The sequence below is a fragment of the Malaclemys terrapin genome, chromosome 4 (genome assembly GCF_027887155.1).
Source record: "Malaclemys terrapin pileata isolate rMalTer1 chromosome 4, rMalTer1.hap1, whole genome shotgun sequence".
Classification (NCBI taxonomy): domain Eukaryota; kingdom Metazoa; phylum Chordata; order Testudines; family Emydidae; genus Malaclemys; species Malaclemys terrapin.
Genome location: NC_071508.1, coordinates 15,267,418 through 15,293,403, shown reverse-complemented (window position 1 = coordinate 15,293,403; position 25,986 = coordinate 15,267,418). Strand labels below are relative to the sequence as shown.

The window sequence follows — 25,986 nt, the reverse complement described above, 5'->3', positions numbered from 1 at the left end:
AGACGGGAAGATGTTGATGGGTGAAACTTGTTCCTTGCCCTGAAGGAGGATGGCAATGCTTGGAGTGGCCAGAACACAGGAAGCTCTGTGTGCAGGGGGAAAAGGGAGGAAATTTGTCCCTGAATACAGAATGGGAACTCAGTCCTCACTGTTAAATGAACCTGCGCCACCTGCCTGGTGAACCAAAAGACTGATTCAACAGGTGATGAGGCCGCTTCTTTGGGTGGTTATTATACATGTATTAACTAGCAGTAAGGCTCGACCTTTCAGGGTCTGAAATGGGGGAATAATCCAAACACTGCTGGAAAGATGCAGCCTGTTAGGCTTGTGACTGTTCTTATTCTAGTGTTCTACTGCTCCCAACCACAGCTTTCTGCTAGAGCCAACCCTCTCTTGCCCACCCAAACCTCCATCCCAGCAGGTGCAGGCTGAGCCCAGCTGAGCTGCTGGGTTCAGAGCAGCAAGCAAGCAGTGGGGGTTATGCATTGTACAGACTAAGGCTCAAGGAGAGTTTCCAATATATGGATAAGTGAGGCAAGAGTCTTCTTCTGCCTCTCCCAGGCCAGCATATGCCCCACTACCCCAGCTGTCACCATGGCCAATGTGACATTGCACCACACTGTACTTTCATAGGAAGCAACAGAGACCAGCAGTGTGAAAGAAGACTCCATGGAGCCCAGGAATTGAGATGCCATCTCACAAGAGGTGGAAGGGCTTCCACTCCGGCGCCTCTGGCAGGCAACTCCAGTTGAAGCAGCACCAATGCCAGCTGGCAACCAAGTCTTTTAAAAAACTTTAAATCTTCTCACGATCCATGGGACAGCTCAGAGGAGATGGACAGACAGGCAGACGAGAGTTCAGGTCTACATGTTGCTTTTAATTTAATTTAATGAATTTCTCTGGACCACATTCTGGGAGTGGGGGGGAGAAAAATGTACACATCTTGGGAAAGGTAGGGAGCCAGAGGAGAGACATGGCAAGATAGTGCAAGGGGCTTTACAATCTGAAGAGTTACAAGATCGCACATTTACAGAATGCTTTTCTCCTTTGACAGATGCTTGAGAAGCTTTGCATTGGAGCCAGGTTAACCTAGTGCCATTTTAATTTACATAACAATTCAGTGTTAATGAGGCAATAAATAAGTATTTTCCCCCTCCCCCAAGGGCCCCGGACAAGCAAAAAATACACTTTTTTTAAAAAAATTCAAACTTTTTTCCCCCTCATTCATGTTGGCAGCAGGGACACATGCCCATTTGCTTTTAAGATCATGGTTTCTGGGGTGCCCAGATTCTAGGTCCACCTGGCTTTTTGCTGTCAGAGGCAGGCCTTGGCTGTAATTTTTAGAGGGGCTTCAAGGGAGTTTGGCACCTAACTCCCATTGAGTGGGGTAGCTCCTCTAGCCAGAGGCAGTGTCTGATCGCTAACCTTACAGTCTGTCCGAGGATGCTCTTCCAACCCAGTGGATTTAAAGCAGCTGCAAGACAGGGTCCCACTGCAGAGAGCAGGGGTTTTATTACTTGAACTTGACTATGGCCCAAGCAAGATGTGTCAGAATCCAAATCGCTGGAGGAGTTAAGGTTGGGGCTGTAGATCAGCCTGGAATACATGTTACACCCATGGTCACTGATGTGTTAAACCACTTCTGCCTAAAGCATTGAGATGGGAAAACTGTAACTGTTCCAACATTACAAGATTAAAGTAAAGAGTGCATTATTCCAGTTCAGGCTTCCCAGAGTGGGTAAAGGGATGGATGTTGGACCCCATACATGCCAGTAAATTCTAAGTGCCTAGATTTCAGTTACTAAACGCCATCTTCTCAGCCCAGTGGCTGTTCTCGTCTCATTGCCCTGCTAAATCGGATTCCTTTTCTGGCTGTATTTCTACCGCCCCATCCTAGCCTCTTGTGCAGCAGACAGCAGAGTGCAAAAGTTAAATAAAATCTGAAGCCATCCAGCTTTTTTTATTCCTTAACTTGAGATGACCAAGTCTGTTTGTTTTGAGAGGTGAGGGAGTCCAGGAGAGTGACAAAAGTGGTCTGCAGAGTTCTGTTAGACACCCTAGTTAACCCTTTCCTATACCACTCTGCAGCAGGAGTTACTCCAGTTTCTTACAGAATCATGAGACCAGTCTTGCTACTTCTCTGGTATTTGGTCCATTGAGAGTTCCCTGCAGATCAAGGTGGGTACCCACTCTTGCATACATACCTCACCCCATTGCACTTGCCTTCACTCACTCTACATCCACCTCCTTCTCATGCAACGTATCTTGTTCCCTCTAAACATGCCTCTACTCTGTCGTACCCTTTGTAAGCCACTTTGGCACTGTTAAAACCTTCTTTCCTGCCCTTCCCCTCCACATGCACCCCATGCCAGAAGAGTACAAGGATGCAAATAAATACTTCCAATGTCACCGCTGCATTTCCAGCCCTGCAAGGGGACAGCCAGGCTGGGGAAGGCTCTCCCCACTCCCACCTCCAGGGCAGTGCAATTTGTTCTGGCACTGCTGTCCCTCACAGCAGTCCCATCTGCAGAGGCGTCAGTGGCACGTGCAACAGCTTGCAGGTTGGGGCTCCTCAGCTGAGCTTCATGCTGATGGCCATGGCCTGCTTGTAGACATCGGTGACGTTCTCACAGTCTGCCAGAGAGAAGCAACTGTCCCTGAGGGGGCTTTGGCAATGCGTCACAGTCCAGCGCCGGAGCCTGCGCCCTGGCTCCTCCTCGGTCTCCTCCAGCCAGAGGAGGTCGTCCACAGAGATGCAGCTGCGCATGCCCCCGCCCCCATCCGGCATCCTCTCAGGCAGGTCGAGCTGGTCAAAGGACTCTGTGGAAAGGATGCTGTCCTCGCTCACAGCGCTGGATGGGTGGGCCCGGGAGGCCAGCGGGTGTTTGGGCAGGGCCACCTCGCTGAAGGAACCAAAGCCCTTGATGGGGTCGCTGTCTGATTCCGTGTTGCTGGAGGAATATTTCCCATTGTGCTTCAGGATGCCCTTCCTCCTGGCAGGAAGGCCCTTGGGGCTCTGGCCCGGGGAGAAACTGCTAGCAAAGACACTGGCATCCAAGTCGGAGTCTAAAAGGTCCCTGGAGTCAGTGTGCTCTGGGGAGGAGTAATACCCAGATTCTCGCTTTTGGGGCTTCTTCAGTATTCCCTTCTTGGGCACCACCAGGGCAGCAGCGCCAGCATCCATGGTGCAGGCAAGCCCCCTGGAAGAGAGGCCACGAATCAGGTCTGTGGTTTGCGCCACACGGTTGTCACTTGTGTCGCCAGTGGTCGCCATGGGCGGAGGGGCAGGGGCTTGCGTTTTCTGCTCACAGGAGTTCCTTCTCTTCAAGATCCCCTTGGGCCTCTTCAGGATGGACTTGGAGGGGTTCTCTGTAGCCAGGGCCACCTCCTGCAGAGCCTGGGTGACGTCGTTCTCCTTCTTGGACTTCTTGAGCGAGCGCTGCCTCTCCAGGGAGACGCCGGGGATGTGCTGCTTGAAGAAGCAGCGCACCTTTGAGCTGTTCTCGAAGAGAGGCCTCGAGGAACGTCGCAGCCACTCCGCCACCGTGGCCAATGGGGACTCTGTCTCCCGCAGCAACTCCTGCTCCCCGATAGGCACCTTGTAGCCCCAGTTCACCCACCAGTGGCTGGCAATGTCCTCAATGGTGGCTCTGCGCTCCGGGTTCACCATTAGCATCCACCGGATCAGCCCACAGGCATCTAGGAGGCAGAACAAGATCCCGGTCAGAACCATAGGGTGAGATGTGTCTGACTAAGACATGGGGGAGGGAATGAGAGGAGAGACCCTCCCACCCCCCACCCAGAAACGGTGTAATAGAGTTCCACTTACCGGATAGCTTAGTGGGCTCTCGGTATTCCCCACTAGTGATCTGCTGGACCAGGGTCTTGTAGTCTTGTCCGTCAAAAGGCATCGTCCCATGGACCAAGATATAGAGGAGCACCCCAAGGGACCAGCTGTCAACCTGGGAGACAGATGGATCTTTGAGACAGAGTGAAATCCCGGCCAGATGTGCTCTGCCCCACCCACCCCAGAGCTTCAGAGTTGGTGCTGATTGCCAGCATCTAAAGGTCCAAGACAGGGAGCCACTTTAGCAGGCCAGCTTGTGACCCCATTGCAATCAGTGCTAGAGGAGCTGAACTAGACCATGAGCGAGCCCACCAGTGACCTCACAGGCCACATCCTATGTATGGTCTCTATTAATGCCCTGTCACTTCCTTTACTGCAGGCCTAGGTGGTGAGTAGTCACTGGCCAGCCCCCAGCATGTTGTGCACTACTGTGACTCCCCCCAGCCCTCCCCCCACGCACAGGGCAGGCAGTAGTGCTGGCAGCCCCAGTGCCTCAAGCCCCCCCTCTACAAGTGCTGGTCCCAAGCCCAAGTCCTGGTCTCAAGCCAGCTGCAGCTGCCCTAGCCCCAGCCCGCTTCCCGGAAGAGGAGCATTTTGCCTGGGCTGGGGCCAAGGGGAAGGGCAAGCAGGAGGGGCCACGCTGAGCTGTTGGGGGAGGCATTGCCTCCCCCAGCCTATGATACACAACATCCACGGCTGCAGGCTCTGCATGTGGCTACAGTGGCTCTCAGAGAGCTAACTACACGTGAACTCTTATCAATAGCTTTTGCACTGCTGAGTTTGTGTATTTGCCTACCATAAAGGGTCTGATGGATCATACGGTCATTGATTGCCATTAATGAGGCCAGCAGATCTAGCAGTTAGCGAGCACTATCATGGGACAGATATTGGCACTCTGGCTCTTCTGGCTATTGGGTTTTTAGGGGAAGTGACATTCCTGACTCCAAGCAGAGGGGGCATGAGAAGGATCATGTGTGTCCTGCACTAGCTAGTGGGACATTCCTCTGCCACAATTACACCAAGACACCTGCACTACTCCACTGGGGGTGGGGGTGAAAGCTTCCCTCCACTCCAGCACTTTCTAGGAGAGGGAAATGCAACTTACCTCTGGTCCTTTATAGGGCCTCCCATTCACAATTTCAGGGGATGCATAGAGAGGGCTGCCACAGTAGGTCTGCAGGAATTTGTCTTGCTGGTAGACATTAGATAGGCCAAAGTCTGCTATCTAGAGAGGGGGAGAGATTCACTTTTGTTATTGTTTGTGAAGCCAAGGTTAATGTTAGCAATTAGAGAGGGGGAAAGATGTAGGAGTCCAACAGTGTTATGAAACTAAAGAGAAGACCTACAAACTGCTAAAAAAAAAAAAAAAAAGTCAGAGTACCCTAGGTTGTATCCACTGCAGCTTCACCACTAGAATATTCTTCCCTCCGCCTTGGTCACCAAGGGAGACGCTGCATCGAGTTGATCTTCCACTTCAGAAGCTGGAGCTGCTGCCCTGCCCTACCTGGCCTTCCCCAAAGCCATTCTTATGGGCAGGTCCTCCGATCTACTCAGACCCTCCGCTGAGGAAAGGTTTCAATAGCACAGGGCAGCGTGAACCTGCCGTTAGTACAAGGCCAGGAGAGGTCACTGGGGAGTGACAGCGGCCACTCAATTAGGCCCAGAGGGGAGGTGTCTTTGTACTTGTTGGAAGTAGTTCTTGGACTTCCCTGAAGACAAGTTTCATGTGGAAAAGCTTTTCTAGTCTGTACCTGAGGCTTTGGTATGTCTGACAGCTTCAAGAGGCAGTTCAGTGATTTTGCTCTCCCTGTTGGCCTGCCCCATAGTAGCAAAATTGTACCATCAGTAAATGCCTATCATCTTTATCAACGCTATGACCAATCAAGTGAACCAGAAGGTACAGAACATGCTTGCAGGTTTGCAATTGCAGAATGGCCTATTGTTAAGATAAACAGCCTACAGGCCTTTGTTTATTATTAACTGTACAAAGTCCCTGCTCTGTTCGTACCTGTCTCCCTTATTAGGAGAGAACACTGACTCCCTGGGTGGCTGTGCACCAGCCGTGCTACAGAGCCAGAGGCCAGAAATAAAAAGTGTTGCTTAAAGACAGAAGCAGGTGAAGCACTTGGTAGAGGTCATCTGATAGGAAGGAGGAAGAGCCGAAGCTTAAGCCTAGCCCAGAAAGCTGGATTTTAAGCTTCTAGCAAATAAATTCAGAAGGCAGCAAATTTATCAGAACTTCCCTTCCTTTACTGGAAACTGGCATTTCCTGGTTTATAAGCTATGAAGTGGTTTCTCTTTTGAGTGCCAGGCTGGCTAGGTGTGTCACTGTTTGGACTCTCGTTTCAATATTGCTCGTTTACCAGCCATCAGATAAGGAATAATGATTTCAGTAGCTCAGAAAGTTTCTGGGAATCATCTGCCATTATCAAGCCCTGCTGCTGCCCAATGCTGATCTTAGTCTAACCCTGGTTAAAAGGTCAGGCAGCAGTTGTACTGCCAGCCCTTTGAATGGCAAGGACATGACATGGGCACTCTGCTGCTATAGAGCAATCTCAGCCTTGGAGTACTTTGGCAAGATCATAAAAGTTAGATCTCTTCTCCCTCTCCACCATGGATTTGCTGGTAACCAATAATCCTCCATTCCTGACCAGCCACACTCCACTTCAGAACATCCTCCTACACTGCATGGTGAGAGGAAGCAATGAGCAGTTTAGGGGATAGCTCCCAGGGCTGCAGAAATAGAAGGCTATTGTGGTGAGCCAACAGGTCTCAAATCTTATTTGAGTGCGGCGTTACCAAGAACCAGGCATATGTGACTGATCCCCAAACGCATGGAGAGTTAGCATACTGATGACCAGAGGATGATTAAGAGAGACATTCTGTCTTCCCAGTGTCTAAGTGGCCATGGTAACATGCAGTGCCCAATCCATTAAGGAATGAAGCCAGGCTCTGTGCAAGAATCCTTGGTCTAGTTCATAAATTTGCTGCAATCCAGGAGAATTAGCGAGTTTTACACAGACTGCATTTTTGTTTAAAAATGCAACTGGGCTTGGTCAGCCTCACTCACCTGAACATTGCCCTTTCCATCAAGCAGGATGTTTTCTAGCTTCAGGTCTCGATGAACAATTCCATTCTAGAGGGGGTGGAAGAGAAAGTGGAGTTGGTGTTTGGCTTGAGGAGGGGCGAGAGTTAATCACAGCAGGGAGGTTACTGCAGTTCACAGACACAACCGGTCTTCGAGATATGCTGGCAGCAGGTGGACAGGTTGTGTTTATATCCGAGCTTGTGAAAAGCTCAAACAAGATGCGAATTCCCAGTAATGGAGAGGCGATTAAGCGTTTGTCTGTGTATTCAACTGTAAGTGTGAGCTGCTTCCCATAACGGGGTGCCAAAAGGAAAGGGCCTTGACTTCACATCAGAGGTGCTTCTTCCAGGTGGTGGGTGGCACCCCACCACCATTGGGCCAGGAACGAGTAGATACATGTGCTAGGCCTTGATGCAGAAGTCACACTATGAAAAGTGAAACTTGAACAGGGCTATTTTAGCTTTTAAAGACTTGTGTGACAGCTCTGGGTGTTCCCCTTACCCTGGGGTTGGGCTGGAATGAATACACTGACTGACCTAGCTAGAAAGGCACGGCACTTTAGCATTAAGGCATGCCAGAGCTAGGCACCCTGATCTCCCCAAGGGAAGTTTGCAATTCCCTTCCAAACCCCAGAGATAGGAGCCAGCACAGGACTCGCCCTGCATGCTCCCTGTCTGGAGGATGCAGGGAGTCAAGGATCAGTTGAACAGGTCTTTTTTGGGGTGGGTGGGGGCGGGAAGAGATCCTGGGTTGGACCCAGCTAGAACACAAGGTGAAGTGCGGGACAGCGAGCTTATCAACCAGCCAGGTGATATTCTTTAGCAAGTTGCACTCCTCCAGATAGGTGGTTTTATCTAGTTAAGAGTCTGACTAATGTATCCCTTCAGCCTACGCTGCTGTATCATCATATCGTCCTCAACCCCACCAGGCAGTGCCCGGGAGGCGCACAGGAGTAAGACTAACATTCATGGGTAAGGATCTGGTTGGAGACTATGGCTGTGGACAAGTATCACCTTTTGCACCAATTAGGTCATGGAGAGGCCTCATGACCTCCTGCCGCCCAGACTTGGAGATGCTCACTTACCTTGTGACAGTAGTAGACCGCAGACACGACCTGCCTGAAGAAGTGTCGTGCCTCCTGCTCAGTCAGCCTCTGCCGCTCGTTGATGTAGTCATACAGATCTCCCTTGCTGGCATACTCCATCACAATGACGATCTTGCTATTGTTTTCAAACACTAAATGGGACAAAAAGGGGGAAAGCTGGGTCAGGAGATGCCACAGAGCATTCAAATATGTTCAGGAGTTAGGGTGCCTTCAAACATGGAGGCCTGTTGGCATCTGCTTTCAACTGGCATCTTGGTCCGTGCCTGCTAGTCTAATTTAAGAAAAAAAAAGTTACCCACCCCATTTCTGCAGTCTCTGGTTTGAGCCAAAAAGGTAACATCGACTCCATTGCTTTAGCAGAAGTGCCATTCTATTGCTGGGGGGGGGAGGGGACACAACCAGACTGCTGGTCAGCAGATTGGGGCTGTAGATGATACACTAGGTAGCTGCTATATTGATCTACAACAAAGGATTCCAAGCTGACAAAGATGGCATGTGGTTCTTAACAGCCCTGACAAGGAAAACAACTGCAATGGTTCCAGTTTGGGTGTACATCACTACACCCTCAGAATCCATTACACAAAGCCAGATTTAGCCAAGAAATGCATGATTTTCCTCGGCTATTTTTAGAAGTGATATTTTTGGATTCTGATAATGGAGACCAGGATCAGAATGACTCAGTCAATACAAACATTCAGCGTAACGTACGCCACCAGTCCTCTGTGTTTAGAGGAGAAACCTTGAGATACTGCACGCATCATTTCTGAAAGGGTGTGATACAGACATTACCACGTAGCTTTATACCAGGCATGATAAAGCTATAAAAATTCCACAGAGTCAGCTGACAGATATTAAATACAAGTTTCAAAGAATCAAGGAAGTAAGAGGTATTCAAATAATACTAGATCAGTCTGACTGGAGACTTGCTCTGGGTGGGTTTGACTGCAACTAGAATCTGAGAGCGAATTTTCACCCAAGTTCAGTGGTCGTTAAGAATGGTGCCTTCACAACACTGGAGACCAAAGCCTTCTGTCCGTAAGACAGCATGGGCAGCAGCACAAGCTTCCTAGTGGCCAGCTAGGACTTGGACGGGGAAAAGGAGAACTCTAGTAGTGAGGGTAGCTTGGTCTTCATACTAGACTGACTACTGCAGTGCTTTGCAATGCTGGCACTGGGCCATTGAGAACGGGAGTTGGTGGTACATTTCACGTAGATCACTAGACCGCTGTCAGGTAGCTGCTGGTCAGAAGTGGTAACTGGCCGAGTTGGAATTCAAATGCAGGACCTGGAGAGGAAAGGTTCCATATCCTCGGGGCTAGCCAGTCCATGCTTTTGCTGAAAGCGGCATTTCAGGTCTCTAGCTTTCCGACTACATGCGGCTGTGGGGCGGGCAGACTGAAAAGGCTTCTGAAGCGCTCCAGCCTTTATTCTCTGCATTGTTCAGAATGAGGCTATTTTTAGAGCCGATATTCCCCTCCTGCCACCTGATTGCCTCATTTTGTACACAAAACAAGGATGAAATCCAAGAGCTGATCAGCAGAAGCCGGAGAGCCTAACCGCACGTAGTTCTGGAGGCTGCTGAGTCACCCCGCTCATGCCCCAGGCATGAGCAATAAGCGAGTTGCTTCCGTCTGCTTGTTTTGCAATATTTTCCCATTTTTTAGATGGGAAATGGAGAGTCTTAGGTCTCCCTAACAAGAATAATCCACAGGGAGAGCTGCTTGCTTAAATTTTAGGTTTGCCTAGTTCCCCTCCCCTCCCCCACCCCACCCCAGAAGGAATTCTATAATCTAATGCCTGGTTACCAGTAACCTTTAAAGCACCTCCCAACTCCCCACCCCAGCTAGCTTTCACAGGCAATTTAAGTCTGCATCAGAGACAGCCAAGTTGCAGCATCCCTCAGTGTGATGTAACATGATGCAGTTAGCAACTGGATACAGGATTTTGCATCCATACGGGGACGTTGAATTGGGCAGAAGAATTCCAGGGGTAGGATTTAGGGCTGCAGCTGTGCTCATCCCAGAGTCTACCTCTCCCAAGTTTGCAGGTTGCTCAGAAGCCAGTTTCATGGTGCAGAGGGGCAACATTGCATGTTAAGGCCCAGGGAAGATCTTTGCAATAAATATTGCACTTGGCAGGATGCAGACACTGCCAAAGTAAGTCTGACCACATGCCGTTAGCCAGCCCTGCAGATTCCCTAGGAACGTGTCAACTGCACTAAGTGCAGCAAGAGGTGAAGGGCTAGTTGGCAGTGAGACACAAAGCATAAATTAGATGCTTAAAAGGAAGGTTACTTCCTTGCACAGACCAGTTTAAGTTATGGATTGAGTGAAATCCTCACTCGTCCCTCCCCTCCCCCCCCCCCCCCCCCCATCTATCCACATTAGCCAAGCCTACCTTCATGGATACCAATGATGTGGGGGTGGTTGAGGGATGACATTATCTCAATCTCTCTCCGGATGTGGACAAGATCCTGCTCATCCTTAATTTTGTCTTTCCGGATTGACTTGATCGCAACCTGTAAATGAGAACAGAAATAAAGGAAGCATTAAAGCTGGAGCCTGCGGGGTTCCTGCAGAGTGTGTCTCACTGAAACGAGAGATAGGAGACTCGCCAGTTACTGGGTGCATGGGATTGGAGTAACCAGACTAGTACAATGGCAGATGAAACCGGAGCTTGTGTACTTATTTGCATGGGGGTAGCCTCTAGAGACAGGAGTTGGAAGCTTATTGTTCTAGGCATTGTACATAGAACATGAGAGCCCCGCTCTGAAAAGCTTGCTGTCTAAATAGACAAAGGAAGTGGTGCCCCCATTTTAGAGATGGGGAATGGAAGCAGAGATTTGGGTGACTTGCCCAGGGTCACAGTCTGTGGCAGAGCAGGGAATTGAACCCAGGAGTACTCGCCCAGTGCTTTAACGGGACCATCCTTCACACTGTGACTCAGCCTTACTGAGGAGAGAGTTCAATGATTTAGGCTCTGTCTTGGTGAGTTCTTTTGTTGGGCGCTTGTTACAAATGGTCACCTCCCTTTGAACCCCATGCCTCAAAGCTCTACGTGAGTGATCTGGGTTCCCTTCATACAATCCAGATTTCTAGTTCACTGCAGAATGATTTGGGGGAAAGGCCCTTGTCTCCCTGGAAAGCTGTTCCTTTCTCTACTTCCCACTAGCCACAAAGCCAAGAGTGCTGCGAGGTCTGCCACCCCTACCAGAAACCATGAACCCCACTTTCCTGCAAGGTAACAAGGGGCCAATCTGTTAGTTACATTACATGAACAGTGTCTGACCCCAGAGCTGCCCGTACATTACAGCCAGCGAATGGAATGTGACCTGTACACATGACTTGGAAGATAAACAACATCTTGGTTTGGTGCAGATGGAAAACAGGTTTCGTTGTTTCTCCAGAAATGTTTGTTTCAGAGGAACAGATTACTTGGATTTGATGAGAGAAAGTTTGGCACTCAAGGAGTCATCAGCAAGTTCCTGCTAATGTTCCCCACATGACAGAGGCACAAGCAATAAACATGGGACTGCCCTGAAACGGGACCTGTGGGCTGGCATGCTGAAAATACAAACTGCCAGCAGCAGCCAGAGTTTGCTCAGATTTCTTCATTATGAATACTCCTCTACAAGGAAAGAGAAAGAGGGGAGGAGAAAGAAAAGTAAGTGCTGAAGAATGGATGCCTCCTAATCCTCTTTCAAAGGGGCTGGAGAGAAACAATATACTCCTTGGGTTGAATTTACAACTGAATCCAGCAGAACCTCTTTTCTTCTATCAGACAAGAATGCGGAACAGCGTTAATCCTGTAAAAGGATCCTAGATGATACAAAGTGCCAGGTCTCCCAGCAACAAGGAAAGGGGGGGGGGGCAGCTTTGCCTTGCACCCCAGGGTCAGTGCAGGGCTAGAGTTCTCTTTAATGAAGGGAATCTTCCTACAGGTGATCTGCTGGCATTATTGAACGCCAGATGCTCGCCCGAATGCCTCCCTGGCATTCTTCCTCCGCCCCAGCCTGCCAGAGTAGTGCCCCACTGCCTAGACTCTTCCCAAGTCAGGTTTGACCCGGCCCCTTCCCTTGAACATGCTGCCGATTGGGCGGTTACAGTAACTAGGCGCATGCATTCCAACTAGTTGCTCCTCACGCATACTGGGGGTCACAAGAGATGTACCACACACTTTGCATCATTGCTATTCCTGTTATGTCACCATCTCTTTCCCCTGCGAAGCGTGACCTGGTGCTGTCAGAGCGACATCTCCCAAGATTGGCTTAGCTCAGCTGTCCGTTTGTCACATCACGAATAATGAATCAGTGACCGCTAGAGCAGCAAGCTTTAGATTGCCACATCAGTGCCTTTGTGCAAGGCATCATTCGGACAGATGTACAGGAAAGGTCTGATTCTCCCACACTCTGAAGCATCTCCCTGCTCTACACTGGGTCCCACTTACCTAGTCAAGCACTGAAACATGGGGTCAGCAGCAAGACAGAGATCGACACTTGACTTCCACACGCAAGAGAACATTATCATGTGCTGGCCCAAGTAGAGGGTTTACACCCAAGCGTTACTAAGAGCCATAACAAAATCCCGCCTGGGAGGGTGTGAAAACCGAAGTCCAAGACTTGTTATCCAACAACACAGAAGGCATGTACTCAAGAGTGACATGAGCATTGGACACTCATTCAGTGGCCTCTCTGCTAAGTTCATGGGTTAAAGATTAACCCTTTCGGTCTCAACACTCCATTATCTGGGTGTGCATAACTGCTTGAAAGCCTTCATGTAACAAGCTAGCCTGCCTGCCCCCCAGCTCCCAAAGTCCCTACTATGAGTCACTTGCTGGCCATTCACCTCCCAGAGCCATGTGGCTGGAATGCCTGGCATCTGGCCTGGCTTGATGATCTTTGGGACACAGAGCCACCTGCTGCGTCAGCAGCTTTTGTGCCTGCTGACAGATGAATGGCTCCAACCAAACCTCTGAAAATGGAGGACTCTTAAGGCTTCTGATGCAGTTGGGCATACACACTTGCGTATGTCCCATCCCCATTAAGGAAGCCAATATTCCTACAGCATCAAGTGGCATTAGCCCATCAAGCTTAGACAATTGCTGCTAGCTGTTTACGGTCTTTCCCACCCTGACCCCCATCCCTATGCTGCTCACCTCCCAACTTTGAACGAGTCTGGTTTGGATAGGCTAGTGCTATGGCATCCAGCTAAGCACCTTAAGAGTTCTTCCCAGCAAGGAGAAGCCACGGTCTGTGCTCGAGTCTCGTGCATGTAGTTGCCTATTCTTGTACAAGACCATTTGTCTAATGCTGGCGCTCAACAACTAGCTTTCAAGACTAGCTTAGTGCTGGCATGAAGCCATGCTATTCAGCTTCTCTTAGTCCTGCCCCATCACAGGTACAGCATGGACCACACCAGTGCCAACTCCCAGCTTTGAGCTGAAGCAGCCTCTATTGGCAGTCAAGTAGTTCACGCGGCATGCCCCACTCTGGTGGGGCTGTTAAGGAGGTAGACACACACCTGTGCCACTGGGGGCTGGCCATGAACACTAGATAGCCAGCTCTGTCCACCTCAAGCTTCAGGCCACCTAAATAACAGAGCATGCATGTCTAGAACATCCTGTGGGGCACATGAGAGCCTCCAAGTCTGTTGTGCACTTCATATTACCAGGCGCTCTGCTGGTCATCACCACTTGGTGATTTGAAAGCAAGTTCTGAATCAGGAGGGTTTAATTATGCTTCGGGGGCGGGGGGAGATGGCAGAAAGAGCAAAGAGTATTTCAAGGAGGTGACAAACGGTATATTACTAAGCCACAAGCCCATCAGGTGCTTTTAAAGCTGTTCCAGGTTGTGAGCACAATATCATATTCCTGGTGAATTATGGATTCCATCCCATTATGGAGAAGTCCAGTGTTTTGTTACTAAAGATCAAAAGGGAGGTTTTTGCTATTTTTAAACTGTTCCAGGTGCCCCTTTCCCCTCCACATAGCACCAGCCCAGGAGTATCTGTCAGACATTGCAGGCAAGTACCATAGAAACTCAAGCCTCTTGTTTGGCTTGGCTGAAACCCAAGCACTAAAAGCTTCTCTCCCCCAGCCTGTGGGCAGGTGCTGCCGAGCAAACAGGTGCAGAAGGCAGGCTCACTTACTCAGCCCCTGAGCTGCATTTCCATTGGGAGTTTCAGATCAAAACAAGGGCAAGAGCCAACCACGTTCTCAGCATCCCAGTTACTTCGGAAGGGAAACTTTCAAGTGGTCAGGAAGGACAATCATAGTGAAAAAAACCCTAACTTCTTACATCTTAACAGCAGGGCATGAGAACCCTGCAGCTGAAGAAACGTTTATAGCAGAAAATTAACGTTTCACACAAAAACGTCACCATTTCCATGCAGTCGGCAAACTTCAACTGAAATCCACACACCAGCTCCATGATTAAACAAGACTGCAAGTTCTACTTGGATTGGTCTGAGTCTAAGTAGGATGACTAGAGATAAGAGAAGGAACAGGCTAGCCAATGGGGGTGTGTGTGTGACTAGTTAATTAAACCAACAGAGGCAGCTTCTGCATAGCCAGAGGGGGGAGAGAAAGAAAACTGAAATACCCTGGGCACTGTGACTTTTGCCAATAGGGTTAGCATCGCTCATGGTCCTTGAAAAGACTAATCAAATGAAGTTATTTGCTCTTATACCTTATTTAGGAAGCGGAAGCCACTAAAAATGAACAAATATTAACCCACTTTACTGCCAAGTGGTGTTCTCTTCCTAACCCAAGAGGGCTTTGTGATGCAGGCACTTGCTTCTAGGTGAATAGTGCCACACATGAACTAGCTAAGTCACCTACACCTAGGGATGGTTTGGTGGCCTGCATATGCCATTTCTATTACGGTAGCATTAGGAGGCCATTATCATGCTAGGCACTGTACAAACATGAACTCCTGTCCCAAACAGCTTAATTCCAAGTATTAGATTAGACAAGCCCAATGACACTTGCTTTTGGGTACTCTCAGAGAAGTCCAGTAGTAAGTGAGCTACGGAGGTTGAGCCCACCCTTCTTCTCCAGCTCCCAACTAAAGGGATCCTTCCAGGTCAAGATGTGGGAGACTGCACTGTCACAGTCCTGGTTATGCAGCAGATTAGGAGACTCCAGAGCCATAAAATAGGCCATTTCTTTTGCCAGCATTACACCTACTTAAGTCAGCCAAGAACTACTTCATGTTACGTAAGGAAAGGAAAACTGTACATTTAGATTTCTAGCAAGTCAGAGCACAATTGTTTCTCTTTACATGCCATTCTGGCACATTAGTAATTGAATCTCACACCCACCCACGCCTTCTCCTCAGGACTTGAACACGGATGCTTTGCCAGGCCGGCTGAGTTATGGAAGTTGGTGTCTTGATGTTTACCCACATAAGAGGAGATCATGTGGGTTTGTGTGTATGAATCTGTCTTCCATGGATCGATCACCTCTCACACCTTAGTGACTCAAAGCAGGGAGCAAGTGTCTAAGTTTGCCTTTTAGACTTTTGCAGAGGCTCCTTGGGTGTTAGGTCCACTCAGTATTTGTAGCTGATCCATTTTGTGTTAGTATTTCCCTCCCCAAAAAACCTCTCAAGATAGAATGTTGGCCTCCAACCACAGGGAAATTTACAACGCATTCTCCTATTTTAGACAGGCAAATCGCAGTATTGGTCTGTATTGCTTCACCACCAAAAAGTCCAATGTGTGTGTGTTTTCACACACAGTTCTTGGAGAGGCCTGCAACTTAAAACCTGTAGTTGGTTTAAGAGCGGCAGAAACACCATCAAGTTGAAGCAGACACTCTTGGAATCAGGGTTGAGGAGACAATTTAGAAGTGTAGAGTTGCTTGCATGCTGCACCACTTAGCCTTTTTATGTTTCATAGTCAACCAAAACTCGGGGGCAGGGGGAGGGGGCGTGAGAGAACAGACTTGAGTGTTCTCTACTACTCGATATGTACTACTACAGGATATGTACAAACCCCTTTTCAGGAGCAAATCTGACTGATTGTCAAGTGTGCAACAGGAAGCTGTGATCTCCTCTACACCCCGCACCCCACCCCCCCAAGAGCCACTCAATCATGCTCCAAGATGTAGTAACATAATGCAACTGCTGGACCAAGTTCTCTGAACTACAGATCTTGCTAGACCTACACCCATTACACCTTTCAGAAAGGTTTTATAGAGGGATGCATGCCCTCATGCAAGTCATCTGTTGGCTGTTTAGATTTAGGCATTTAGATGCCTGTGATGAGCACCAAGCAGTTTTACTGCATGCAGTATCTAAAGCTTTAGTGTGAAGCCAGAATCTGTCCCTTTCGCCTCCTGCACAGTTCCAATTACTTCAGTCAAGTTACTCCTGCTTTATACCAGGGTAGGCAAGATCAGAATCAGACAGGCCCTTATGAGAGAAGAGAGCTTGGCATCCCTGTTGATTTGACAATAGGCTCCCCTAAACCCTAGCCAAAGAGAGGTGCCTTTTTGCATTTCAAATTAGCACAGGCCACGAAGGCAGACCAGTGCCAGGCAATTCATGTCAGATCAATTACAACAACTACAGTAAATACAGCAGCAGAGTACTGGCTGGCTTGTCCTTCCCTTTCAAGAGGAAATAAATTCCCTGGCAGAAGCTGTGGCGGTTCTTTATTGCGCAACACAGCCTCTCACTTCACAAACAACAACAAGGTGCTGTTAATTTTATAATCCCATCACAGGAACATTTAAAGGGATTTTCTGTGACCATCTCATCTACTCCACCTATAGAGCCACAAGCAAAACATCTTGAGGTTTGCACCAGTCCAAGTCGAGATTGCACCATGAAGCAGAGCCTAATCATTTTACTCTCCCCCATCAACGAGAGTTACTCACCCTGGGCAAGTAGATTTTGCAAGGCTGCTCTACTGGGTCTTGTCTAGACAAGTGGCAGAGCCAGCAACCTCATTTAATTTGTTTCAAATGAGATTAGCTTTGCAGTTCTTTTTTGCCTTACTTTTATTACCACCTCCACGATCTAAAGTTTCATTACAGCAACCCTTCCCCATCCCTTGAATTACATATTGGTAAATAGTCACGTACTATGCACCTAGCAACTGGTTATTCTCCCCCCCTTCCCCCCCATCACTAGTGTAGCCTTGAACCTGAAGGCCTGCAGGCAGCTTGGCTCAGCCCACGCCTCGCTCTGCCCTGCACACACCTCAGCATTGCGCACCAATGCGCAAAGGGGACAAGACCAAAACCGGGGGCTTACTGCAGCCGCACGCGCAAGGGGAGCAGGAGCAGCACTGCAGCTGCATCCGGGAGCAAGCCGCGCGCTCAAGGCAGGCAGCGCCCGTGCCCCGTGTAAACGCATCAAGCGTGAGGAGAGCGTTAAACCAAACAGGCGCAAAGCGCCAGTGCGAGGAGACCCTAAACGCTGGAGGGAAAGGCCGCTCTGTGCGCAAGGAGCAGCGGGAAGGCTGGAGACCCCAGGGATGGCACCATCCCTTTGGAGCCGTCCTGGGGGTCGCCCCTGCGGCGCAGCGGCCAGAAGCAGGAAAGCGGGACTGCGCTGCGCTGCACGGGTGAAGCAGAGATACCCCCGGCGGGGCAGGGCGCAGCGCCCGGCTCCACTTACCAGCTTGCCAGAGCGCTCCCTCGCCTTCTTCACCTTGCCGTAGGTGCCTTTGCCCAGCGTCTCCAGGAACTCGTAGCGGTGCCGGAGGTTGTGCTTGTGGTGGTGCCGCTTCACCGCCTGCTTCTTCATCAGCGGCTTGGGGGACTGGGTCCGCCCCTCGGCCAGCGAGGGGGGCGGCAGCGCCTCGGCCGGGGCGAGAGCCATGGCAGGGGCAGGGCGCACCGGAGCGCAGCGCTCTCCAGCCCAGGTGAACGGGGCAAGGCAGCAATTCTCTGCCGGCCACGGGGCCAATAAATGCTACAAACCTGCCCGGTCCGGGCCCGCCCCCCGCCTCCTAGTGGCCGCCCCGGGGCACGTGACCGGCCCCGAAGGGCTCCCTGCTAAAGGTGTCACTTGTGAGCGAGGGAGAGGGACAGAGATGGGGCGAGGGGCTGGCAGAAGGAGACAAGCGCTGGAGTACACAGTGGTGCGAGAACTAGGGGCAGCCCCTGGCTTGCTGTAGTAATAACATACCCCACATACAGGGGTTCTCCGGTTTTCCGTCATCAGCGGCACCCCCACCCCCACTATAAACATTATTCCAGCACCCCTGGGAGGAGAGGCAGAAAGACAGACAGGTACTGGAGGAGAGACAGACACAGAAATATAGACAAGCAGATGGAGAGAGAGACGTGCAGAAAGGTACTGGAGGAGAGAGAGAAATGGAGAGGCAGGCATACCAGAGGAGACTCAGAGAAACAAATGGATGGACAGGAGGAGAGACTGTCAGAGGCACTCATAGCTTGTCTATAGGCAGAGTTGTGCTGGTTTAAATCAAGGTGTGATGTTCAGGGGGTGCAAAAGGCTGTGTGGACATGCTTATTTCAGTTTGCAACAGGCTTGTATCGATTTTAGATCTATTAGGAACCACGTTTAAGGTAAACTGAAGTGAACCCCTCTAAAACCAAAAGCAGCTCATCCACACAGGGGTTGCACCAATTTAACTGTAAACTAGTTTAACTAAACAGGTGCAAGTTTGTGTGTAGACAAGGCCACAGAAGTACAGACACAGAGAGAGAGAGAGAGAGTTATACACAAATATCCCAAAAGACACAGGCACAATAGGACACACAGCAATATGGAGAGATGTGTATGCAACCCTAGACAGTGATGTACCCAGAGAGGCACAGAGAAACAGTCGCATTCACAGTGGATGTGGGTTTCTCTCTTTAAAAAGGAGCCAGAACATAGTTACTGAAGAAAAACACCTCCTACGTGAGCACTCTATGTGCATTGATGTAATCATTGTATTTATGGGGTGAAACGTTGCTTTGCTTTAATAGAATCATAGGCTCTGTGGATTGAATAAATGCTGCTTATGGATGCTTACTGTGGAGGTGGGTGGGGAAAGACGTGCTGCACATTTACATCAAACTCTCATTTGCAAAATTGTTACACGCCGTTCTATTTCATTCTGCTCTACAGGGCCCTTCACTGCAGTCTGTTTGCCCCATGGTAATTCTTTGCTTTCAAATATCAAAAGAATGTCCGTATTTCAAAAGCAGACAAAACAAAAGCTTTTGCCTGGCTTTGACATGTGTGTGGACATCATCGTATTGATTGGGGGTGGGGGAGAAGAGAGATAACTACAGCATTACTCATCCATACAATCAGACCTGGATTTCCCCAGAACTTCAAAAGGCTAAGGGCAGCATGACAAGATGAAACATAACAGGGTCTCATGTGAATTCACACAAGGAAAGATGAAACCTGGAGCTAAAGCTTGATTCAAAGACTGTTCATGTCAATGGATCAGGCCCGTATAGAATCACAAGACTGTGTAGTAACTCAGGCCCAGATCCTCAAAGGTATTGAGGTGCCTGGGAGTGATGCACCTCAATAGCTTTGCAGATCTGTACTTCAGGTATGTGTCTTAGTTTTTTTCTTTAGTTTTGGGGGGAGGGATAGCTCAGTGGTTTGAGCATTAGCCTCCTAAATCCAGGATTGTGAGTTCAGTCGTTGAGGGGGCCCATTTAGGAATCTGAGGCAAAAAATCTGTTTGGGGGTTGGACTAGATGACCTCCTGAGGTCCCTTCCAACCCTGATATTCTATGATTCATGTGGCAAAGTGCTTGGATATTCTTGGAAGAAGGGCTCTGTATTAGTGCATCATACGATTGAGATCATTTTTGATTGGACTCCCGCTGACTTCCATGAGCGTTGGATCAGGTGTCTAGATGCTAGCACTTAGATACTTCAGTGATAGGCTTTCTCGAAATAGATGAGTGATAGAGGGCCTGGCCCTGCTAAATGGCAAACATCCTCATTTTCTATTGGTATTAGGGTGAGTGGAACCCTCAATTCTTCAACAGACATTAAGGGACTCTTGGAAGATCATGCCCGCAAAAACAACGACAAGTCTGACCCTGCATTCCTTGTACACTCAAAAACCTCCCCCTGACGTCAATGGGAGTTTGAGTTTTATAAGGAATGCAGGGGTGGACCTGTAACGTGAAATTGAAATTACCCCACTGGCAAAATTATCTACCTATCTATCATTCCGATTTTATGTTACAATCAGGGCTACACCCAGGAGTTCAGCTACTCCTTTTGAGAGGTTTCTTTTGTGCCAATAAGTTACTTTACTGCAGCAGCATTGCTATAACCAATTATTTACTGTACAGTAACGACAGCTGCATTTCAGTCTTAAACCAGCCAGCAGGTCCCATAGGTAAGATAAATAAGGTGTAGATGAGATTAAATAAACAGCTGTAATTTCGGCGTCAAAATAAACATAGAAGATCCTGCTAAAGGCAACTCTGAGATACTGCTGAATAGTTGAAAGGGGAGAAAACAGACCCCTCCTTGCAGTAAAAATAAGCAAAGCAATTTCATTTTCTTGAGCTCAAATCCACTACGTTTTAGACCATTCTGGGCCTTATTCTTCTTTTACCATAGGTGCTGGAAATAGGGGTGCTGGAGCTGCAGCAGCACCCCCTGACTTGAAGTGGTTTCCATTATAAACAGGGCTTACAGTTTGGTTCAATGGGTCTCAGCATCTCTCCCCCCCCCGCCCCCAACAATTGTTTCAGCACCCATCTTTCACGGGTGTAAATCCGGTGCCACCAGTGGGATTACCCCTGATTTAGACCCCAATCCGGGAAAGCACATAAGCACATGTTTAATTTTAAGTATGTGGTTAGGTCTCCCATTGATTTGTAGAGATGCTTTCCTGCATTAGGGGCCTTTGACTGGGGGGAAGAGTTGAGTTATTTTCTGTAGTTTTGTGTTGTAACTGGTGTAACAGAGTTGCATTAGGGTATGATCTGGTACTCATCTGGCTCAAGATGGCGGATTTCTTTATGGAAATAGCAAAGTAAACAGAACCCAACCCAGCGTAAGGACCCTTCATTGTAATCATTAGGATCACTGTCGCTTTAAAATTTCCCCGCTGGTGCAACATCCTAGAGTACATAGGCGTCCCATGGCTGCAGCTGTTTTTAACACTGTGGGCTGAATTCTCTGCAGGCATAACGCCATTAAAGTCAACAGGGAAGCTGGCATGGAATTTGGCTCTGTGTCAATTAAACCTACTCAGAGCTAGTCTAATCAGGGATGCAACCCCATGCTCTGACTGCCAGAGCTGGGACTGGACGACAGGGGATGGATTACTCAATAATTGCCCTGTTCTGTTCATTCCCTCTGAATCATCTGTCAGAAGACAGGGTACTAGGCTAGATGGACCATTGGTCTGACCCAGGATGGCCGTTCTTACCTTCTTATGCTCTAATCAGCATGATTATTTTGGGATGACAGGATCCTTAGGCACACTAGGGCTCCTGGTGTTGTTAACATCGGTGTGACATTTTTAGACAACGGCCCCGGTTTGGTAAAAGGCCACCGCTGTGACCTTTTCTGGCAACAAGTCGGGCCCTATTTCTAGATTCATACAAGAATGAACTTCCCATAACAGACATGTTCATAGAAGCACAATCTCCATCTTGCAAAAAGGCAGAGTTCTGCTAGGTATTTAAATGCCAAGGAGGGTCATTTAGCTTATAATTGCCTCTAATTAGCACTCCTGCCAACTGGCAACATTCTTTACCTGCAGCTGAGCGGTACTCAGACAGGTGTGAAATTCATTCTTGCCTTTGAAAACACCAAAGAAACTAATACTGCTCTGATCCTTTCAACTGGCCCCATTGATCAACATAAAAGAGGGGCAAACACATTAGCACCAATAGGAAAAGGCTTTGGAAAGTAATTTATGACCTATCAAGCCTAATGATCAGTACAATGGCCACCGAATTCCACTGTAGCTGTCCATGAGATACTCCGATTAATCCGCTTGGCCCCATTCTGTTCATCCACTCACCTGGAGCTAGACATTTTTTTTGATGGACAAGTATTTTTAATTTTTTTTCAATGCCATCCTGATAAGGGCTGGACAAATCGATTTTGTGCCCTGGCTAGTCACTTTTCATAATGCTTTTGCAAGATTGGCTTGGCTTAATATAGAACATCAATTTGACGTTGAGGTACGTACAAACTGAGCTTTTGCCAAGCTTATTCATAAGTAGTATGGAGTAAGTTACTACACATTGTAAATAAGAACAGCTGAATCTGGCTCCGTTAGACATATCTGCAGAGATAGGCAGACCTGTTGTAGTCAAAGATTATGTTGTTTTGTTGTTCATCCTTCGAGTTCGAAGATGACAATGACATCACTTATTGGTCTGGTTTCTGGGAACACAAATGATAAAGGATTAGCAGAAGCATACATATTGTCTTGTTGCATTGTTGGACAATGTGGCTGGAAAAATATATTCACCTCTGGGAGCAGTTCTACATGTGGACGGTGGTAAATGGAAGTGCACAGAGAAGTAAAAGGAGCAAAGCAAAACTGCAGTTCATGCTTATCGGTCTCTTGCTTTTTCGGCATACTGTGTACAGGGTAGCAGTGTTCTCTAGTCATTAGAACAAAGGAGAGAGGAGGCAGGATTCCTGGGTTCTGTTGCTTGCTCTGCCACTGACTGGCTGTGTGAATCTGTCTCTTAACCTCTTTGGGCCTGGATAAATGAAAAGTAATTATTCATTTATAAAGGCAGAATGATACAGGAGGACAGGAAAAAAGCCACCTTAAAGTATATGGTACCTTATATATAAAGGTGATGTCATCTTAGAATTGCCAAGAGAGACAAGATGGGGAAGAGGCTACACTATGTAGCTGGAAAACTTATCTCTTTCACCATCAGAAGTTGGTCCAATAAAAGATATTACCTCATCTATCTTGTTTCGCTAATATCCTGGGACTAATAGGACTATAGCAACACTGCAAACATAAGATAGATTAGTCCTTGAGTATTAGATAGACAGATACAATTTTATATGTCTGCTTTAAACTCAAGACTTAGGACATTATAGAGTTAAGGCAGAAGTGGTGTCTTCCATTCGATGCATTCTGTCTGAGTATTTCAGCCAATACAGTGGGCAAGACCTCCCACTGTCCTACAACTTCCAAATTGCAGCTGATAAAAAACACAGACAAGGACTTGAGATAAGGATGGAGTGGTAGCTATTACTCTACATTTCCATACTTTTGTGAGTTTGAAGTAGATCCTTAGGGTTTTGTTTTCCTCTCAGATACAGGCAAATGGCTTTATTTAATGCAGAGTTAATGGGAGTTATGTGTGCGTGTCAACAAAAATGAGTTACCCACCCAGGCTGCCAAAGGAGACTATAAACCTTAAGTGTAGCTGTCTGTCTATTATATCTACTTGTTGGGTCCGTCTCATCAGATGTCCCCCTGCAACAGATCAAATGGAAGACGCAACATATTGACTGTGACATGCAATGTGTAATAGCAAATGATGGATGTTGAATCATTTTGTCTGCTAGCTGTTGAGAAAGACAGTAGCTCACTGCCATGACTCAGGGACTGAATTCTGGATAGACTTAAGGTCTAGTCTACACACAGATTTTGTACCAGTATAACAATGTCATTTAGGGATGTGATTTTTGACTGAAATAGTTAAGCCAGTACAACCGCGAACGTGGATGCAATTATACTGGTATGTAAGTGCCTTATACTGGTATAGCGTATTCCTCTTCTCCTACAGGACTAAACTACACTACTTTTATACTGGTGTAACTGTATTCACACTGGCAGGGCTGTACACTTTTAACTGCCCTGGTTGGTATAGTTAATACAGTGCCACTTTTGCCTATAGAACATATGCTGGGATGCCTCTAAAAAACCGTCTTCTTCCTAAAAGCAGAGGGATGCCTTTAAAGAAGCGTGTTGTTTTTTTTATATAAATAAGCTTTATCTAGTGACAATAAAGGAGGGACTTTTACCAATGAAAAGGACACCCTGCCAAGCAGCAATTTGACTGCTTGGTGCAGATTTGATTCAGAACAACACGCAGGGTCTGATTTTTAAAATCTGGTATCTGGTAAATGTGGTCTCTACTATTTGCAGGTTCAAACAAGGACATGTAGGCAGCGAGCTTCCTGATTTGTTAGTCACAAGACAGTAGCTTGACAAGTACATCATCTCATTTAGGTCTGCAAATAAAGGAACATGCAGAATTATGCCTGCTATTATTTGGAGGCATAAAGAAAGTAGTTGAGTTAATGCTCTTCTTAAAATCAGGGCTCTTTATCTATCCATCCATCCTCTTCACCCTATAACAAAGCAGTAGTTTAATGGTGATAGACCTTTTTAGTCCATGACCCACAAAATGGGCAAAACATGGTCCTGTGACCCATTATATCCCTCGATCCTTTGCAGTTGAAAGGGATTGTGGGATTTGGGTCTCAGGAATAGTATAGCCCAATAATAAAGAACAGTACAGTACACTGTAGAGAGCATTCTGGCCTATTTAAATGCAGTCATTCTTAAATGGAATTGTCTTTGCTAGATCTCAAGTATATTTCTTCCAAAATGCCTCAGATAATTACTAATCCATTTTCAAAAGACTATGGCCAATAATTTTCCATGCTAAGTTTGTGTTACACAAGAATTCTGAAAATCTCATGGATAGATGGTGTAACCAATGAAAAAGGAGTGGTGATTATGGGAAATCAGCAAACACTAGTAGTCATAAAAAGAACAGGAGTACTTGTATACAGACTAACACGGCTGCTACTCTGAAACTAGTAGACATATATCTTATGAAAGGAAAGATTCTGATTGGCAGGGTGCATTTTATGTGGTTCAGCAGGTGATGCATGTGTACAGGCACTGGAAGGGAAAGTTGGTGGCAGAAGCACAAGGCAGGAAAAAAAAAAAAAGATCATGGATGATGGATTAAAAGGACTATTCGTCCACAAAGAGAGTAACAGAGGATGTTACCGAATGGGCTACCATGGTTGCAACCCTTCCATAACAGAGATGCCACATAAGAAGTTGGTTTGGGTAGAAATGTTGGCAAGAAAGCACCTGAAACCCAGATCATTTTGACAGGTTTCAGAGTAGCAGCCGTCTTAGTCTGTATCCGCAAAAAGAACAGGAGTACTTTTGGCACCTTAGAGGCTAACAAATTTATTAGAGCATAAGCTTTCGTGGATTACAGCCCACTTCCTCGGATGCATAGTGGGCTGTAGTCCACGAAAGCTTATGCTCTAATAAATTTGTTAGTCTCTAAGGTGCCACAAGTACTCCTGTTCTTTTTCCAGATCATTTTGTGTTTGTTTGTTTAACTGATCTCCAAATCAAAGATGGTTACAATAATCTAAAGGCTCAGATTCAGCAAAGTATTTAAGCACATGCTTAAGTGCACTGTTGCACTGGAGCCTAAATCATTTCCTGCTTTTAGAGTCCCATCAATTAAATGTCCATTCAGAGTGGCAGTGACAACAACCTCTGTGAATTGTGAAAGGAAGGAAAAGTTACTGCACTTTCCTCCCCTTAACAATGAACAACTACATTCTGCCTTCAGTTACCCACACTGGGGCTTCAAGAATCTAATCGAGGCAGAAATGATCCTCTTTGTAAATGGAAATGCCAAAAGGGCCCGAGCCGAGGTGGCCTTTCTAGGGTGTAGCAGGAAGGATCAATGAGACACAAAAATGATTTCTTACATCCTGATGCATGTTGCTTACTGGGCTGATGCAGCATGTGATCTCAATCAAGTACCTCCTTGAGGTCTTTTTAAGCAGCTCTGTTTGCTATCCTTGTAACTTAAGGAGAGCCCACTGCATCTGGATGGAATGACACATGATGTTAGTCATGCTCAGGGCCCCTTGACCACCCTGATGCAAGGCTAGCCTTGGGTGCACTGTATACATTACAGGCCTGTGAGCAGTTGTAAGGCTCCACTGATCTGCCACATTAGATG

At 47.7% G+C, this 25,986-nt stretch overlaps 1 protein-coding gene across 1 annotated transcript; it reads right to left on the bottom strand.

Annotated features, from left to right (window-relative positions):
* Window positions 1-856: 856 nt before the first annotated feature.
* NUAK2 (NUAK family kinase 2) lies at window positions 857-17,944 on the bottom strand. The gene is made up of 7 exons (XM_054027840.1): window positions 17,666-17,944; window positions 10,438-10,558; window positions 8,020-8,171; window positions 6,918-6,983; window positions 4,953-5,072; window positions 3,830-3,962; window positions 857-3,699 (listed from the first exon to the last, which is right to left on the bottom strand). The coding sequence occupies exons 1-7, from the start codon at window positions 17,867-17,869 to the stop codon at window positions 2,573-2,575; spliced, it is 1,923 nt and encodes a 640-aa protein (XP_053883815.1). The 5' UTR covers window positions 17,870-17,944; the 3' UTR covers window positions 857-2,572.
* Between the last annotated feature and the right edge of the window lie 8,042 nt (window positions 17,945-25,986).